At 35.1% G+C, this 20,920-nt stretch overlaps 1 protein-coding gene across 1 annotated transcript in view; it reads left to right on the top strand.

Annotated features, from left to right (window-relative positions):
* The window catches only part of LOC124634608 (neuronal acetylcholine receptor subunit alpha-10-like), a 56,934-nt gene extending 38,807 nt beyond the window's left edge, over positions 1–18,127 (top strand). Inside the window, exons 4-10 of the mRNA XM_047170255.1 lie at positions 2,257–2,473; positions 4,115–4,249; positions 5,437–5,515; positions 6,221–6,320; positions 9,612–9,753; positions 13,767–13,951; positions 17,891–18,127. Coding sequence (XP_047026211.1) covers positions 2,257–2,473; positions 4,115–4,249; positions 5,437–5,515; positions 6,221–6,320; positions 9,612–9,753; positions 13,767–13,951; positions 17,891–18,022 — 990 coding nt within the window. The 3' untranslated portion in view covers positions 18,023–18,127. The remainder of the gene's footprint in view (positions 1–2,256; positions 2,474–4,114; positions 4,250–5,436; positions 5,516–6,220; positions 6,321–9,611; positions 9,754–13,766; positions 13,952–17,890) is intronic.
* Positions 18,128–20,920: the final 2,793 nt, after the last annotated feature.

Genomic DNA, 20,920 nt, shown 5'->3' with positions numbered 1-20,920 from the left:
TTACGAGTTTGCACACGATCAAAAATTCCATTGTGTGTACAAAATGAGTATGATGTTGTTTTGATATTTTATGCTTTATCAGAAAGTTAAAAGAGAGAGATCAAATCGAATCTAGGAAGGTTTTCATTACCACAATAATAGTTGATGTAGTGTACGTCATATTTTGTACACGGTGCCAGCTATTTTCATCTTTAGAATGAATATAACTTCTTCGCAATATTACTGACTAACCATTTTGAGTTAGAAGATTTTTAGAAAACCAAACCGAAGTACGAGAAAAGTACACATTTTAATTTGCAACCCCGAAGGAAGCGGCACAGTTCGAAAAGAGAAAACAGATTGGAAATCAAGATAGCAATCCAGTAATTTACGCTGACGTTACCGAATTCTCGATTCTTTTGTACGAATAAATAAAAAGTCCTATGTGTAGGGCGTTTATTGTGAAAAAATGGGGAAGAATGTCATTGTGCGTAATTTTAAAGCGTCGACGAGGCACACAGTTCTTTGGAATATAATGGCTTGGCCCCGTATATTACTACATTTTTCATTAGGTACTCGCTGTAGTAAAAGTATTGTATTCTATATACTGACTGCAGAATAATGAAGCTGTGTTATTAGTTGTATACCAGCAGAATAATTACAAGAATAACTGTAAATGAGGATTGTGTAAATGTACAGCGTGTAGGTATGTGGCGTTATTTTGTTCGTGTAGCATTTTATTAATTTATTGTAAACTAGCGTAACACCCTGTCCTCACTGGCGTAAAATTCTAATTATTTTCGATGATAAAAACAACTTTGGTGACTGCATATTTCACCTGTATTGCAATGTTTTTTTTTTTTGTGAAATGAAAGTGATGTAGATATTTTCAGTTTGAAAAACTTATCACATTTGTTTCGAAATACACGTTGCAAAAACCAGCCTATAAAAAGATCTATCGGATGTATATTTTTTATTCATGAAACATGTATTTCAACAAGCGTATCCGGGTACTTAATAAACTCAATTGGTACTCAGAAGCACGTTCCATAAAGGTTTTAATGGTACCAAACCACTGAGTCGGCATTTCAGCGAATACACCACGTGACGTATGTGGGCTGGCTCGCATATTTCAATTCAAAGCTACGATCGCTACGAATTTTATTTGACACCATTGCCTTTTATAAAAATACAAATAAATTTACTCAACACTTTGAGGATTCGTGATAGGCCTTAATGTTATTGGATTTGACGTATTTAGGTCTTAGCTTTTAGATTTTAAGCTTATCTTATCCTTTGTAAGTAGAAGTGACAAAACAGAGATGAATTTTGTTTCTAGAACTGTAAATTGAGCTAATTTGTATTAAAATTGTTCGTTTTGACGTTTATATCTTTTTATTTACTATCTATATTCTAGGAGTAAATCTATTTTCAAATGAATACCATTAATTTTCAGCTGAGCTATGCCTGTATAATCAACTGTGTAAAATTGGCATGAATGAAAAGGTCCATTTTATCTATCAAACTAAAAATACCCCAAAGGATTGATTGCCTCCCTTAAAAACCTTTCACTAATTTAATGCTTTCTATCGTACCTTATTCAAAAAATACTTGCGAACCAGACCTCTAAGAATTTAAATGACTGATTTCAGATATAAACTGAGCGGTCAAATTCGAGACGAAATATTTTTGCTTCTAAAAAAACTTTTCAGGCTTTCTTGTTTAAAATCTATCTCCTAAAAATTTGATGTCTCTCGGGCCGGTGTTATTTGACTTTTAAATTGGGATGCTATCTCTTTTCGAAATAGATTTTCGTCTTTTATCCACGGTCTGACATTCTGGAAGACTGGATTGGTACATATTTAAGGTTTCGCCAATTTCAAAGTTGTGAAGTTTACGCCTTTGAATAATGCCGCCTCAATTGCCTTACTTAAACATTCTTACTTAAGAGGGCTGTAAGAGTTCTCCACTTGATTGTGGAGGAATTAAAGTTCATCATTCCTTACCGCTGTAGCAGAATAATTACCTACGTTGAGTTTAAATGTTACCTTGCTACTAATCTACCACACATGTTTCTCGTTTGTTCCACTTTTGTCAATAGATATAAACAGTTTTATTAGTATACATATAGGTCTTTCTTGTCACATCTGAGACTATCTTGAATTCATGTGAAAATTTAAGTCAAATGTACATGCCTATAAAAACTATTAAGCGCAAATAGACTGCCTTGTGTAATAATTTTATCTGTGAAATAAATTATTTTTTCTTTGTCCATAGTTGGACTTAAAAAAACAGTTCGACGAAGGTGACACAACGAATTACCAAACTAACGGCGAGTTTGACCTCGTAAGCTTCGAAGCCATCCGCCACGACCAGTACTACTCGTGCTGTGTGGAACCCTACCCTGACATCACGTATATCATCAAGCTACGGAGAAGACCTATGTTCTATGTCTTCAATCTTATTCTTCCTTGTCTACTTATTAATGGGATTGGTAAGTTGGATATTGATCTTTAGATATACCTAGCAGTTATTAAATAATTTTATGGGCTGACAGTTTGCAAACAACGATATTCCTCATTGATTTTTCTCAGCTATGTGAGTTGTGCCAATTGTGGTTTCTGAACAACGAAAATAATATTGTTCGTAACTTTTTATAAATTTACTTTGGTTTTGATGGTTAAATTTTGACGATGAATAATCATAAATATCATGAAAGAAACAATCAAGTTTAACGACCACTTGTTTTCTTCGTATCGTAGGCATCAAGAATCTCAACAATATAGAGTTTCAGAAATTGTAGAAGGCGGATTATTCTACTGGTTAAACTGGGAATTTTATCGTGAATAATAAACATAATATGGCTTAGATAAACAATTAGGCGCTGTCGTATCTAATGAGAAAACATTATCAAACGGTAATTACGTTAGAAACTAAATACATAGGAGCTAAATATTTATTGTTGAATTTTGTTCCCGAGATATCTTTACAAACAATAAGTATTGGCTGAGCGTAATATTCTACATAATTCTGTTTGCTTTTTAAAAGATGTTTTAATGTGATGATCGATACACTTGTGATATGGATTCAGCTTTAACATATTGGCCATTTAACCACGATTTTTCAATAATATATTTTCAATTAAGTAGAAACCTAATAAAACGTACCTCTTTTCCATCAATATTAACGATCAACATTTTCGTAATAAAATATTCACTTTATATTAGAATGGAGTATATTCAAATGAGCCTTTTCAATTCGAAATCAATCACATTGAAGTTGCATTTACATACGTACATAGTAAGTTCACTAGGCCCTGTAGAATATTTATTACTGCTTCTAATAATTATGTCCTTAATTTTATTCAATTTTACTTATTACAGAATTGTTAAAAAAATACTGTTAGTATTTTTCTCAAAAATTTATACAAATCCGAACATTCTTGTAAAACAGAGACTAAATTCAGTCTTAAACCCTAAAACGAAGTACGATTTAAGTACGAAACATCTCGTTTAAAAGGAGAGCAAAATCTTTTCTTTACACGGATTTGTAACAAACTTATTTTGTTCCTACTACCGCTGATTGCCGCAAAGCTCATAGAAGTTCTGCCTTTATACGAAGGAGCTCTTATTGTAATAACATAAATATTATTATGATGATGGAACAAAACAAGAATATATTTGAGATAATCAGGCAGATGTTCAAGTATAATAATAACACAATAAACGCACACAAAGCCTTACTCATCGTAAGGATAATTACATTTTACTGAGGAAATATTTCATGCCTTTGTTAATCGTAATTGTATGAATTAGTGCGCAACACTTTCATGTCTAATTAAAAAGGTTTTATGTGGACGACATGATGGAGTGAGACCAAATGTCAATTAAAAATGACTATGATTTTTAAATAGATAATTTACACAAAGTAAATCAATATTCCGTTCATTTTTATAAAATAGGAAATAGAAAACGAAGAAGACTTTTTTGGTGATAAGAAGAGATTTTTTAACGATTTTTATACCTACTTGGTATCTTTTAATTATAAGACGATAATCACTGGCCCGTTGCTCTTGTACTCGTATGTAGTTATTTCTAAACGGATCTAAATAAAACCTTTTATACTTTCCCACTAGCTCTGCTCGTGTTCTACGTGCCGTCGGAATCAGGTGAAAAGGTGACCCTGGGCATAAGTGCACTTCTGTCTATGACCGTCTTCTTGATGACTATAAGAGACACATTGCCGCCTACGGAGAAAACGCCTCTTATTAGTAAGTTATTTTTAATACCCATATATTTACAGGTATAATATGAACTGTTTCAGAGGCTTATTTGTTCTAGACTCATCCTCATCCTCCGAGCCTTTTCCCAATCATGTTGGGGTCGGCTTCCAGTCTAACCGGATTCAGCAGAGTACCAGTGCTTTACAAGAAGCGACTGCCTATCTGATCTCCTCAACCCAGTTACCCGGGCAACCCGGGCTGCCAAGGATGTTCAATGACAGCCGGGACCTACAGTTTAACGTGCCATCCGAAACACAGTCCATGGTGTCTAAGATATACTTAGAAAGTACATTCAAACTTAGAAAAGTTGCATTGGTACTTGCCTGACCTGGGATCGAACCCGCGCCCTCATACTTGAGAGGTTGGTCCTTTACCCACTAGGCCACCACGACTTTACTTTATTTGTTCTAGACTAACATTTATAAATAACATTAAAAGAGAGATTGCAACTAAAAAAAGAAACGTAGCAATAATCTAATTCAAACCTAAATTTACGTGCTCGACAATTTTAATCATGATTGACTTTTGATTACAATACTGAACTGTATATAAAAATATACCTTCTGTACCTTATTTTGAACATTCGTTTTTCGCATACATAGGTACGATGTTTTCCCAGTTGGGCAGTATGGATTTTGTCGGTATATTGTGTGTTGACTATTATTCTTTTTGACAAGGAGGAAATGTCTATCGGCAGCGATAAAGTACTCGAAACGTTTTATTTCATATCGAGAAACTCTTGCAAAGGCTCTTCAAATACGAGTGATGTCGATGCTTCGATGTACTTAAGATAAATCAAATCTCAGTCATAATTCGAGGTGAATAATTGTTAATCGCTCCTACCATCTCACTCCGAATGATATTACTTGAGGCATCTTTTATGTAATCTTACAAAGGTATTAAGGACTAAGGAATATTTGCATTAAATTAGAATAAATGGTAAGTGGAGTGCGTTTTATAGTTTTATGTAAAGGCTAAGATGACATAGTACCTACTTTGTGTTATTAGGCTGTTATTTATTATATGCACTTGAATAATAACTTTTTAATTATGTAGTTTTTGAATTAATTTCCATTTGTTGTGCTCTGCAATATTCATGTTACTCTTGAACTACATAGAATTTGGATCGCTTTATTGTATCGTAACAAAATATTCACATTTGATTTCTTTTACAGGTTTATATTATGGAGTAAGCACATGCCTAGTTTCGTTCTCAGCGTCGCTCTCAGTCGTCACGCTCAACATATCTTACAGGCGAGTATCATAACCACAATTTTCCCCTAACTATTAATTAACCTAATTAAATCTATACGTATTTTATTGACTTATTCGATCAAACAAAACGGCCACGCAAATTGATGAACAATGTTCAACAAAGCAAATTGCTCAATTTAAGCACGCAATATGAATTTTATGATGAAAAATATTCGCATTTTGTGTAGGAGATTGAATTAATTAAGCTCGTTTTTTAACCAAAAAATTAAATATGTAAATAAAAACGCTGTTGAAACCTGGAACATTTTTGGTATTGGATGAGAATAGATTTTCTTTGATAAAAGCGTTTTATAGTGTACGAAAAAACGCTAAGCGTGTAAGCTTAAAATATAAAATCTAAATTATTTACGGTTACACGTGCATCCTATTTTGTCCGATATGTAACAATAACTTTCGTGATTACAGCACGTCTGTACTTTATAAGTACTGTATAAATCATAAAGATATAGTATAAAGATCATGGCATACATGAACGGCGCGGCACGGTACTACTAACTTGCTGTCACCTTACAGTTGGCTTTTTATATAGACTTGATTTATATGAGATAATTAAAACGTATCAACTATTCAAATTCAAATGACAAATTAATCGCTGGATTGAAGTCACGCCGTGCCTTGCTGTTCATATGTGCCATGTTTTCAAGTGTGTGTGTGTGTTGTGTGAACGTGTGGTGTTGCTCATAGAGGAGTGAGAGGGCAGCCGGTGCCGGCGGTGCTGCGCGAGCTCGTGCTGCAGAGGCTCGCGCGCCTGCTCTTCATCAACCTTGACACTGACGCACCCAAGGTAAGGCCTCGTCAAACAATCACCCCTTTGCAGTCAGCCAATTGAGGTCCCGCGCATGTGTAGTAGTTTTTGCTAGTAGATATATTTAGACTATCGTGAATTTAGTAGTAGCAAAATTCCGAGTGGTTAAGGCCAATACACTGTCAGTGTTTTAGACAATATACAATTTAACGTCTTAATTTTATGTCCATAGAAATTACAGTCGACAGCAACCTAAAACAATATAACCTAGATGTAATAGATCCGGATGCCTATACAATATACCTTTTCAATTTGGCTTTCCGTTTGATACTTAGAACTAGGTAAAGTTATTACTAGAGAAGATGTATCAAGCACTAAACTGCCAACCATCACGTTGTCGTATCTTAATCCGTGTTAGTTCTGCGATACATTTCATTTAGCAAACAGTTCCATAGAGCTGTCAAACTCAAAGGTAATGAATAACAGTGAGGATATACACTGCTACCAGTAATTACAGGTGCCGCAGCCATCACGCAGTGATTGCTAACTAATTTGATGGACGAGTGTTGTTTACCTACTGAACAAACGTTTAGTGTGGTAATGTAAGCTTTTAGCGGCTGTTCAAAAAGGGCCTATGTCCCACTAATTGAGGTTGAATTTTCAATCTAAGTGGATGAATTATAGAGTCTGTTTTGTCGTATAGTAAAATCAAATCCATTTACTTCCTACAAAATCTCAGCCACATTAATTTGTTTAAGTCTATTCGTGCGTAAGCCAGTGTAATGCTTTATTAGTCGATATTTGCTAATTTCTAAGTTTAGGTAAAACGGTGTATTTACCTACACATCTCCTTTGGATTTAATTTATCTACTTTGTATTGGCTAGGTAAGAACAGTATTATGTGGAAGAAAGTAGTATGCTGTAAGCTGTAAGTAATTCGACAGTAAGGACTTTAGCTCATGTTTTTCCTTCGAAATATAATTTCTGTACACGTGTTTTACAAAAATTGATTTCTATTTCGCATATCTATTTTGAGAAGGTCGACGCTTTCAGCAAGTTTAATATTTGCGTTTCTGATACTTTCCACTCATTTTAATGTAGTACCATCCTAACTTTGTTGTTATTTTAACCTCAGTACGAAAGTGCTATTCGTTGGATATCTAAAGCCGGAGTTCATTGAATATTATGATGAATTAATTAACAATATCATGGAGTGCCACTGTGCCAGGATTATGCAAAATACTGAACCAATATTTGTTCATATAATTTATCATGAATTTTTAATTAATCGTTTGATGTGGTGTAAGTAATTAATGCCAAGTTCTAAATAGGGGAAAATTTTGCAACTGAAGATTTTAAAAGGAAACAGTTTTAATTTATGAATATTATTCATTTTGGCTTCTTCCTGAGAAACCCTTCTTAATTAAATAGAATGTGGTTCCATGATTATAATAATGTTTTATCGTTAGATAAAGTGAAATATTCTAGGTAAATAAAAGGACATACCACAAAATACCAACTTGAACGTCAAATCTGAAGTTTCACGAAAGAATTGTACTTGAATATAAACTATTGTCACTTGATAGTATTGGGTGATATTGGGTACAAAATGTCCCGACATAGATTTAGTCTATTTTTCCCCAGTGGCGGCCTAAGGCGTTGATTTTCCTGGAAGCTACCTATGCATACTTACTAAGCTATGTATCACTATTGTAAATACTACCAAGGGACCGCAGTGCCGAGTACAAATAATATTTTGTTCCCACAATTGTCCTTTGAGGAATAGTTTCGCTTTGCGTGAAATCGGCCTCTTTTGGTTTTGTTATCTTTCTTTAGGTAGGTACAATTTATCGTAGTTTGTTTATGTAAAGACAAGGAAATATTAAAAATCCTTTTGTGTAAATAAAGCGTGATTTTTTTAACGCTAAGTAAAGATTAAACAAAACAATTTTAATGACCTTTTCAGCTACGTTTGAAGATAAGGGTTGACCTTTATAGATATAATAAAGCGTCATGTCCCATCCCAAACGGATTGTCTTACGGCATTTCAAATCGGAACCAGGAAAAAAAATAGGCTTGTCGTCAGCAATGTTTTAACAACCATCAATTGCTTCCATGTCGACATATTTTTATAAAATCCAATTCTTCTTATTAGGGGTTCTGAGAAATCTTAACTGCTTCCTCTGAGGGAAAAGTTAGATAGGTACATATTTATCCGGTTATGTGCAATTATTGTTATATTTTACTTTTAATGACCCAAAAGCTTCGGGTAAGAATTATGTTTCAATTCGGTTTGTTCTATGCATAATACGTAAGCAATATTTTATTAAATGCAATAATCTCATCTTGCAAGACAGGGTGCTGTTATAAAGTTTTCGATCTTACGATGGAATAAGAACCCTTGAAAAATATTGCCTGCCTGTGCAGTCACGCGATTAAAATAGGCGGCGAGGGTTAGTTATGCCGAATAAAAAGGGTAAGCCAATCTGCATTCTGTAAATTTTTACTTAACCCAAATAGCAAAGGCATTATCGCAATTTTCTCTACCATTGAACAAAAATCCAATTAATAAATCAGCCCCAGCTTCAATCTAGGTAACTGATAAATAAAAATATATCTGCGATACTCATGTAATTCGATATTTTGAATATGTAAATAAGATTCGATCTTCGGATTTATAAAAACATCTGATATCGTTGGGGACTTTGATTTTGTAATTTGAAGTCGTGAAACTCGTGACCATTAAAAGTTTTTCATAAGCTCAGTGTCAAAGCTGATTTTCTTGTTTAAATTGTATTTCGCTAAGTAAAAGTATACACCACGATATTTGGAATAACTGATAGCTGTCGGATTTTTTTCAATACAGCTGTAATGTTCAGTGGCAGTACTTTAGATTTCAATAACTTACTTCGCAGCAATTTGTTTCTTGAATTTGAAACATAACGGATATTAAACAATGCTTTGCCAATTTTTTTGCGTTCCGGTATGACATTTGGCAACTTCGTTGCTTTGGGCAAAAGCCGGTCAAATTCGAATACTGTACAAATCGAACACTTTGAAAAGGCAGATTGCTTTATTGCGTATGGACATAAATCTTTGTTTTGTTTTTTTCAACGAACTTGAGTGCAATTTTGGAAGTGGTTCAGTTCAGTTTTATTGATATTTGATCTGGAAGAAATGCGTTATTCGATTTCAAACAGCTCAACCTGCATATAAATATGTCTCCTCCATCATTCCGCAGTCGGTATTCTCACGCATATGAACATAGTTCTTAAATATGTAATGTTCTAAATTTAAAAAAAGTTTCTTTATCACTGTTCCTTTTCCCAGGGTGACAGCGGCACGGTGACATCGGGTGGGGTGCAGGTGAACCCCCGAACGGGGTCCCGGCTCAAGACGGAGGTGCGATGCGACGGGGTTCCTCTAGCCCCCGCTTCACCGCGCTTCGCAAGGCACAATCACAACCATCTAGGTGAGAAACGCTCAAAAGAATTATTCTTCAAAAGACTGAAAGATCGTTCCATATCAACAATAAAGATTTTTTGATATTTTAGAATTCAGATATAAGTTTGATTGCGCGATTCCTCGATCAAAACCAATTTTGAGATGAAAATTCTGGTTTTCTACCTTCATTAAAATTCAGCGCCTTAAGTCATTTATTCGGTCGTTCAACATTGAAATTTTTGTACGCACAAATTATTTATTACCTACACCTCACTTCTTAAATAACGATGTTGCTAAAATATTCTCAGAAAAATTATAGTAGGTTATTTTCAGCAAGAGTACACAGAAATGCGCAAGAAGCCGTTTCAAATAGGTACTCCGCATATCAAAACAGCACCGCCTGTTAGATTGTCCTAGGCTACCTTCAACCTTTCATTAAAATTTATTCTGTGAAAACACTTTTGTGAAATATCCTCCGATTTTGTTCCTGTAGATGGATATTCTGTGTCTCCTTCGTGTGGTTTATTGGAATAATATGATAAAGAATTCTCAAGAACGCCACAGTCGTATCCACTATTCACATCTTAAGAAGATTTATGTGGGTTGTCCAAACGCCTACTTGATATTATTGTGGATCATTTCACAATAGGTAGAACATTTTTTTCTAAGAACCTTTGAAAATATATTCATTATACTAGCTTAAGCTCAACGCCACTTACAGAAAAAAAAATGCTTTAGGTAATAGTCTTAAAAACACTTGAATAGTTATAATAATTCTTACATATAAATGAAGTTAAGCTAACACGAGCAAAGTTGTATGTAATAATTTTCTTTTAAACATCTGTTTCCTCCAACATTAGTTCTCTAAGTAGCAAAGGAATATTCATTTCCTAAGGCAAAGAGCACACGTGTGGCTCCTGTCTACCTGTTGATATTGCTTCCTCGCTACAAATTTAATATTTGCACGTGGTGACGTATTTTCTTTCTATCTTGCTCGGAATAAATAGCTAAACAGTTTAGAATGGTTTTAAAGTGGCATTTTGAACTTGTTTAAAGATTTTTTCTGTAGATTTTCTTGTGTAATGATCCACATTTTATATTTTTATTTGAACATGTTTTGTGAAACCGGATTATTTTACGGACCCCATTAGCTTCATTATACGGTGTTCCCTGTCTTTACAAAATAATAATCCACCGATTCCATTACAATTGTGAGCGTGGGCGGATTCTCGCTGTTATGAATACGTATCTACATGGACCAATTAAGATTTTTCCCGTATCCCGTATTTCCGTCCCATCTGGATAGGTACAATTTCAATACTTCTCGAATATCGACACTAGGGCATGCAATTTCGGTAAAACAAAAATTACCGGTAAAAATTCGGTAATAAAAATATTTTTACCGGTAAACCGGTAAAACGGTAATTTTTGTAATTTTTTTAATGTGATATTATAACAATAAGATTGGGTAGTCTTAAAGCAAAAACTAAATAAATATGCAAAGTATAAGGTGGTAAACGTTTTTTGTGACGTAGGCCGTAACAAAAAACATGTCATTACCATCCGTACGCGATGTCGCCGACAAAATGCAAGAGAAACGGCTGCGATGGTACGGATATGTAAAAAGGAGTGACACCTGAGGACATCGGCAGTGTGAATGTGATACTCAATCTCAATAGACCCGGTCAAAGGCGCAAAGGCAGGCCAAAACCGTGGTGGTTGAGTGTCGTAATGAATGACATGAAAATCTGCGAACTCGAAGAGAAAGATGTCTATTCAGGAGGATAGAGCGAAGTGGAAGAAGGAAGATACAGAAAGCCGACCCCGTCACAAGACGGGATAAACGCTAAGAATTACCGTAAAAAAATATATTTTTCATTGAAGTGAAAGCCCTTTTTTATGGTAAATCATCAAATGACAGACTCTTTCTGTCTAAAACCCATGTTTTTTAGTAGGCGTTTTATGGACCAGGGTAGCGGTAACTCTTTCGAACAATCCCGCGGCCCCGGCAGGCCTTGGCCCTGCTGGGCCCCACTGGGTTTGCTGACATCTCCCTGAGGAGCCCGTGGAACAACGCGCGCCGCTGACACGGGTCTGTTGTCTATGCAGACGGTGGAACGATGAGCCACCCGAACTCACCGCCCACAGACCGATGCCTACGGTGGCCGGGAGTCGTCTCTCGACCCTTGGCGCCCGTGGTGTCTTCCTGGTCCACTACAGCGGCTGGGATGAGAGGTGCTACTCGCAGTCGCTCCGCCGTCTCCTTCTCGAGCATGGCTGCTTCGCAGAAGGAGGCGACGGCTTCCCATTCCCTCTAGCTCCGGACCATGGCTTGAACCAGGGAAGGACGCGAAAGGTCGCCGCTGCCTATTGCCTCGACGACAACACGGCGGTACCCTTCCCAGGCAGTGCACACCTGGACTGTGTGCTCCACCGTGTCCTCAGAGCTGTCCGCATGGTGGTGAAGTAAAAGCCCTTGCTCAGTAAGGTCATAGAGTAGGTAAAATAAGCATTAGCTACATTTGTACCTAATATGAGCTGACAGTTTTGAGGAAAAACAGAATAACCGAATGAATACAATTTGTTTAGATTTTATAAATTAAGATGAGAAAGAAGATTTGTATCTAACCTAGAGATAGTTAGGGTCAATTCCCACTGAAAGAGCAGCGGCCGGCAGCGGCCGTAAGAGCACGGACAATGTAAGAGCGCGGCGCGGCGCGGCCCAGCGCGGCGCCGGATTGACCCAGGGTCAATCCCCACTGAAAGAGCAGCGGCCGGCAGCGGCCGTAAGAGCACGGACAATGTAAGAGCGCGGCGCGGCGCGGCCCAGCGTGGCGCCGGATTGACCCTAAGGGTCAATCCCCACTGAAAGAGCAGCGGCCGGCAGCGGCCGTAATTGCAAGGGATTGAGCGCGAGCGCGGCGGGCCGCACGGCGCCGCGCGGCGCCGCACCGCGCCGCGCTCTTACATTTTCCGTGCTCTTACGGCCGCTGCCGGCCGCTGCTCTTTCAGTGGGAATTGATCCTTAAGGACACACAAGTTTACTAAAAAACAGCATCTGTAACACTTACAATACGTTATGTATGCAACATTACATTATATTCAGGTTACATAACAAAGATTTGACGTTAAATGAACAATTGCTATATTTTATCAGAAAAACGTAAAAACCGGTAAATTACCGGTTTCATATTATTTTTACCGGTAATTTAAAACTCGCAAAAATGGGCGATTTACCGGTAAAAACGAAACCGGTTAACCGGTATTGCATGCCCTAATCGACACGCGTTCTACCAAATAATATTTCATCATTCTTGAGGGAATTATGAATCCGTGTTTCTTTTCCATTTCATCCGCGGTTCTTATATGGATAAAATGTCTTTTTGAGAACTTATGTGTATTTACGACAAATATTCATCTTGGTAGTTTGTTTAATATATATATATATATCATCTAACTTTTGTACTGCCGACATTTCTGGTGAATTAAAATGTTATTTGTAATAACCGTATTTTCCGTATTTGTTTTTCTAGCTGACAAACATAAAACAATACTGCTGGCAAGTCAAACAAATGTTTGTTGTCGTGATTTTGAATTTATAGCTCAAAAACACAGGTTTAGGCTGGGCACTATAAAACGACTGGATTGTGATACAAAACAAAATGTTATCGTTGTTGTTCCAATAATTCGTTGTTTATGAAACTCTATTTGTATGTGAATTTGTTTCTAACATATTTACGAATAAGACCCATTCTCACAGCATATAAATGACCGTTTGACTTAAAACGTGAAAATACATATATAAAAAAATCATAGTAAAGGCAGTTGTAAAAATTCACGTTAATGTTGTCAGTGGGCTTTGGTTATAGGTAATAACGGGTTGCGCAAACACGCCCGAAATGCGCCTTCTTAATCTGATCAAGACAACCCGTGCCATGTTAGGTTATTAATACCAAGTCAAAGGATTTAATCAGTGCCAAAAAACCTTCAATCATAGGAACTGATATATATACCTACCCTAAACTATAATATTTACAGTAGGTGCACCAACAACAAACATGGCGGTACCAGGGACGGGTGGCACTACGACGACGCCCGACACTTGCGCAAACACGTGCCCGCGATGCTCGTGCTGTGGCTGCACGCTGCGCGAAGCTGCGGCGCGTCACGAGCAGCGAGTGGCTGCTAATGAGAGATTGGAACGGGCTAATTTGGAGTGGAAACAGGTAAAGGAAAATGACTCTATAATTTAAGTAGCGTTTTTGTCCGTCATTTGTATGCCAAATATAAAAAATATACCTGCTACTTACTTATAATTCGTTCGAACCTTCCACATTAGAAATTGCTTGACCGTGTCAGGGTGTCCACTTGGAACGTAAGTAACTTGGTGCTTAACTGAGAAAAAAAACAATTAGCTTTATAATCCCTTGGAAATGAGTTCTAAACATTAAAGTAGAATTTTAAATATTCAAGTTCATACACCTTTACCTATTCACCTCTAAAATTTATAAATAGCAGATTTGTAATTTTTAACAGCCTTATAGAGGTACATAAAAACCAACATATACCTTTGTACAGCCATGTTGATGATAATAGTACCGTCCCACGCGTTCATGTTTCAGGATAAATAATAGCTTGATCGCACCCGATGACGAGCAACTTAATTTATTTATCGGGAATTTAATAACAGAGTCGTAATGACTGCACGTCAACATTATCGATAAATAAATTATCTTTTTAATTATTATTTCCAGTAACCATTTTAATGAAAAACGTTTAATAATAAATATGAATTGTTTCATCTTCATAATTGCATTGCTTTGCTTACTTGTTTCACTTCCCCTTTGACATCCCATTAGTTGAAATCTACGAAAAAGAAATTGAATTAATGAAAAATGAAGATTTTTTTTTGAATTGCGTAGGCCTCTAGTAATAAATCGTAACTTTTTGCCCACTCTGTATCCAATCAACCATTTGCTATTGAAAAAAAAAGATTAATGATTCTTGATAATTACTTTGAGAAGGGAAAAAATCTGCGGTAATTTAGAAATGTTGGGACGAACTTGTCCGACAAAAGTATTCGCCGATATAACTATAAACCCGCGGTAGGTAGTGTGCCATTGTGACGAAAGGGTTACGTGAAAAGCTCTCAGAAACAATGAAAAATGAAGGGTTTTGTGTTAAATTAAAAACGAGTGAATCGTTTAAAAGCTGAAAGGCTTTTCGTTTCCTAGACTTTTAAAAAGTCGCAATACGTGTACTGTACGTAGTACATAATTGTATTAGTAATTTATAAGAATAAACTGATTTTAAAAAGAGTACTATTTGGATGTAAGTAAGCTGTATAATTCAGTGTTACTTTACTCAGAAAAATGTGCAGAACAAATTAAAAATTATCACTGGATTATCAATGGAGATTTACGCTGCTATTTTCATACGATTTGAAGACACGCAGACGAAATCCCGGGTAAAAGCCAGTATACGAGTTTAAGGGATTAATACTGAAAGACTGGCTTACAAAAGATCCAACCGATTAGCATGTTTTATTATGAAAAAACCCTTGATTTTGAATTCGATACGATATTTTATCATAAATTTTTGAATTACCATAAATATAAATTATACTTGCAAAACACTTTTTCCATCAAGTTAGCGCAAAAAATGTCACGATCAGGCGTAGGTGCTATTTAAAAGTTTTTAAATTGACTTCATTTACGACACACATTTTATGATTGAATAAGCAGTTAAGTGTCTGATAAAGTTGATAATTTTAAATTCCTTCATAATAAACGACAGGTATGTACCTATATTTTATGCTCCTACCTACCTATATTTTATATTTTAAGCTTTTATTTTAAATTTAATTTTAAGTTTACGATTTATGTAATTGGCTGTTAAAGCCGTGTAAGTCGAATAAATAAATAAATAAAAATAAATAAAAATGCTCAATCCTTCTCCGTGCGAGAGGAGGTCTGTGCCCAGCAGTGGGACGACAAAAAGGCTGTAACAGGAAACAACAGAATATATTTAATGGTGTCGTTGTCAGAAACCTAATGAAAATTAAATATAATTACTTAACACAGCATCAACAAAGGAAACAATTTTATGATATAAGAATAGCTCCTAAAAACCTAATCTCTGTCTTATTCCAATTAAAATATATTATGATCTGTTCAAATATTGTTCTTCTCGAAAATAATCTGAGTATGTAAACACTAATAGAGCATATTTCAATTAAGTATGTAGGCTAAACAAAGCAACTCTAAGTGAACATCTATAAATATCAACATGAAAATCTGTGTAAATACGTCTGCTTTATTACTCTAGAATATTCAGCTTTTTATTGGAATAACATGAATAGTTTTTCTCATATTTCAATAATAGTCGACACCCCTCCGTTCCACGCATTCTCATACGGGATAACTCCGAGTTATTTGTAGCGTTTTAATATATGTGATAGCAAATATGAGGAAGAACGTAGATACGTTGTTGTTCACTTTTAATAGTGGAGGAAAATAAATCGTGAAGAAGTAACAGTTGGTATGGAAAAAATATTATTAGGAGCTTTTTTTGTTACTATAGTTGCGTAGTTTCCAATTCCTTCCGAAACAAAACCCTTGATTTATATTAAAGTAATAAGTAACTACATAATCGTTTCATATCTGTATCTCTTATCGGTACATCTCACTCATTAGCTGCTTGAACAATAGGCATGATGACAAATTTTTAAATACCTTTGTATGATGTAGGTATACGTCTATTTTATATGAAAAATTATTAATTTTAAGAAAATGCGAAGTTTTTTTATCAAATAATTGCATTTTTCTCTGTCCACTTTGAATCCGGCGCGAAAACGCTTGTCAGTGTCATGTCGTCACTTGTGACGTCACGACTGAAATTACAAGACGCAAGTAAACAACGCTCGTGCAATAATTAAGTTTTTTGTGTTATTAAATATGAATTCGAAAGTGCATAGGTGTTGTGGGGTCCCCCAGTGTAAGAACACATCCAAAACAACTCCTGATAAGTTATTTGTGTACGTTCCTCACAATAAAAAAATACGAAACAAGTGGCTTAAACTTGCAAGGCGAGATTCAAAAGCAATATTGCCCAGGGTACAACTTTATTTTTGTGAAGATCACTTTGATGTAAGTTATTACATAGTTCTCTAGATTCTAACATAGAAGTTTTTTTAATTAAACTAATACACTTACATGGAAGTTTTTTTTAATTAAACTAGTATACTTACATGGAAGTTTTAACATTTCTAAATTCAGCTGAACAAAAATCTTTATTTGATGCCAAAAACTCTCCCAGCATTATGATATCAATTCTAGGCAAATTAGCGCTGTTTGCCTTGATAAATCCGGGCTCCCTAACTCGCGTTATACACAATTAATTAAATAAAAACAAAGATCGCAGTGGAAGTTCACAATAACGAAATGTGACGTTCGCGCGCTTTCGCGCGAGTTGTTTTGAGAAATGACGTCACGAGCTCTGATTGGTGTTCAAGATATCATGGCGGATTGCCTTATTTCGTAATTTTGTTTTATAAAAATACATATTAATCACATTATTTATAAAGAAAACAATGCGCGTTTTATATTCCAAGCTTCAAGTTTAATTTAATAAATATATTATTTTAATGATTTTTGATTACTGTCATCATGCCTATTGCTACAGTTAATTAAAGAGCACTTACAGTTAGTCGAACGCTTTTATTAATAACTGAGTAACAGGCAGGCAAAACTAGAGCTAAATTCACATCGTCACTCAGATTTTCACTCGAGTATTCTTAATTGATCAATTTATTACGTGCAAACTCGATGCAGTTATATCGAGTGGAATAGAACAAAATGTATCGATGTTCATGCTCGAGCCGTCGGCGTCCAACCATAAATAAAATGTGATGCAAATCGTTTTCGGATGTTCAAATAATCCGTAGCATTTGTTTTTGTAGCGCGACTCAAAAGGATTATTAGAAGGCTTGTCGGCTTATGGTGTTAAAGTCTTTAACAAATTAGCATTTCGAAGTACGACTCGAAAATACACCTAGATAAACGATACTCAATTAAACTTTTAATTGTATGCAAAGACTTTGCGAGTGCAGATCTTTTTGCAGGGTGAACTTTGTGCAATGTAGTTAACTGTTTTGTGATTCGCAGGTGGCTGTAGTCGCTGACCGGGCGCTGCTGGCTGTGTTCGTGCTTGTCACTGCTATTTCCACGGCGGCCATCTTGTTGCCCCAACTAAACAACCTTCACGTCGGCAACACGCCTCTCAAACCCCCCATTTAGAGTCACAGCAACAAACTAGGGTAACTAAAAAAAATCTTCCGCCAACGAATGTGTTAAATGAAAATATGTGCCAAACTCAAACAGTGCCGCACTTTTTAGATGATACTCATAAAATAAATAAATTATTTCTGTAAAAAATATTCGTAATAAATAAGTTTTTATCACACCTGCAAAGATACTCAAGATATTGATAAAATACCTAGTATAATGTGTATAATAGTATAGTGTGATACTTGTTGGAAATGTGTAGTGAATTCTAAAATAAATAATTAATACATTAAGACAGAGTTTGGGATGTGAAAGTTTGAAGAACGGCAAGGTAGACGGATGAGCTGTAAGTTGCTACTGCGAAGTTTGAACTTTAAATGAGCCGACTTTTTTGCTACGACGGACTTCAGATACAGAGCTATTTTCGCCTGGATTCTAAGTTCTTTAGATACCGATAGTAACTAGCAGGTGGAATGGTGAATGGATTACCGTTTTAAAGAAAAAAAAAAATGTTCAAACTTCGAGTACCTAGTAGTGAAAGAATGTACTCGTGTCAATAAAATAGTTCATAAAGTATTAGAAGTTACTTAGGTTTAAGGAAATTTTATAATGTAGTAGGAAAGGCATTTGATTGTGTCGATAGCGTGTTCAGCTATGGAATTTGAATGTTTCTCATATTTTTGTTATTTATTGTAATTTATTTTAAACATTGATACGCACATTATTTTGTTTTTAATTGCTACCTTTGTATGTGTAAATAGTGTGTTTCATGCATCATTTGAATCAGCGATATATAAATATGGCACAAACAAAACTTGACGCTACCATTAACTTTTTCTTCCGAGGATTTCATAGAGAAAATGATGGGAATAGGTGTGCCAAATGTTTGTTATGTAATGTCAATTATGATGTTAAAATGCAGCGTCGTATCATAATTATATTTAAGGTATAATAAAATAAAATGTTCGTTAAAATATGATGATCTCATGTGAAACATGTAGGCAGATTTTGTATAAATTGATTGTTAAATGTATGAATGTATACATAATATTTGAACTTAGGATTCTATTCATACATCATCAGGCGATGTTGAATATTTTAAGCTGAGGATTCATTTATTGCTAATACCTAATTCAATTATCAGCTTCAGAATCAATTTGAGATCTTTAATGACGTGTATTCAGCTCAGTGCTAACCATGTATATGTTTACGAAAATCTATATATATTCTATCAATCTATTGCAAAAATATAACGTAAAAATAACTTTAACATAAATAACATTTTCTCACCTACGCATCACTGGTCGTAGATTGATAGATGTGGAAAACTCATAACATATTCAGACATTTCTTCCTTTCTACAAAGTAAGTAATAAAACTACATTTCTTAATATCTTCTTTAATACTTTTAGCCTACATATGAATAAAGTGTATGTTATATATAAATAAAATAAGCTCAAGGTTGTTGGAAATGAGTTAAATGTTGTAAATATAATAGCGAAGGCAAGTTGTTAATCATTAAGCATATTGATATATTGTACAAAAATTAAGAATAAAGTTTGCCAAAGTGATTACTTATTGCTTTTTTTCCTTCACACTGCTAAAAATATATTATTTCTTTGCTTTTCTTCATAAAGCGTATTTCTCAATAAAGCCTAGTTTTGCTGATATTTTGATTATAAACAGGGTACAAATTACCTTTATTCTGGTCAGTCCATCAATCAACCTCCATCGTCACATAATGACGCTGAACGATCAGAGGGTACTCAATTAACTAATATACCTAATATTATATTCTTTTTGTACTTATTTTTACTACCAAGTACACAAAAAAGATTAATTTCATACAAAGTCACAATTCCCAAACGCGTTCACAGAAACTTGACTTTAATCTATTTATGAATATTTAATGGAGCGGCCTGAAAAAATATGATTTCCGCGAATAAAGTAAGTATCTAATAAAAAAATCAGTAGGGCAGGAATTTTTATAAAGGTCAAAAGAACGTCATGTATTTTGTAAGTTAATAGGTACGATAAGTCTATTTTGATCATCCTTAAATATATATTTAAGCTAAACACAATTGAGTAGAGACGAGCGGTTGGGGCCACTTAATTACCACTATTATCTCGCCATTCGTGTTCTAATAATTTTACAGTATTGTTGTTTTAGTCTTTTCTCTCTATTTGTCTCTACCTAGGTGACTACTCGTCCAAAAAAATCTCATCCGCGGATGAATCCCCACCCTTTTAAAATTGAAGGGGGTTAATTCATCCGTAAATTCGGATGAGTCGACACTTAGTTAATATTAATGTGGTCATTTCCTCCAAGTAGTTTTTCTCTCATACGTATGTCGTTTATTGGTTGGCGAACCTACCAAACAATATTTTTAACAGAAGGTACTATTAATGAAGAAACTGATCTTTTGACGGAAAAACCAGGTAGCGGAAAAGATTATGGAGCCTAATAAGGAAGCCATAATTTCTAAAACTTCAGTGCACAAATGTAATGTAAAATGTATGTGAAGCAGATAATAAGATTTTACACATATCTTGTTTCCTGAAGACAGCCAGTGGACCGTCTCGTGTTTCCATAGTTCATGACCAATTTATTCGCATGGAAAATATTCAGCGGTATTTGTGTGGATTACTTGAATTACTCTGAATGGTAATAAGGTCCAAGAGTTGAAAATCATTCTTATTTGGACAATTTGGTACATAAGTATAGTTAATATGTAATTCTCATCTGAGGCGGTTACTTATTTATTAAATATTTAAATTATTATAATTTTACTTTTTTACATCCCTCGTAAATTAGCACATGTCAGTTTTATTTCTTGCCTACGCATAGGTCGAACATACTTCATCAGTGAGCATTTGACAAACCGCATTAGAATGTGATACCAAACAATG

The sequence above is a fragment of the Helicoverpa zea genome, chromosome 1, assembly GCF_022581195.2.
Source record: "Helicoverpa zea isolate HzStark_Cry1AcR chromosome 1, ilHelZeax1.1, whole genome shotgun sequence".
NCBI classification, from domain to species: Eukaryota; Metazoa; Arthropoda; class Insecta; order Lepidoptera; family Noctuidae; genus Helicoverpa; species Helicoverpa zea.
This window is presented reverse-complemented; position numbering and strand designations above follow the sequence as displayed.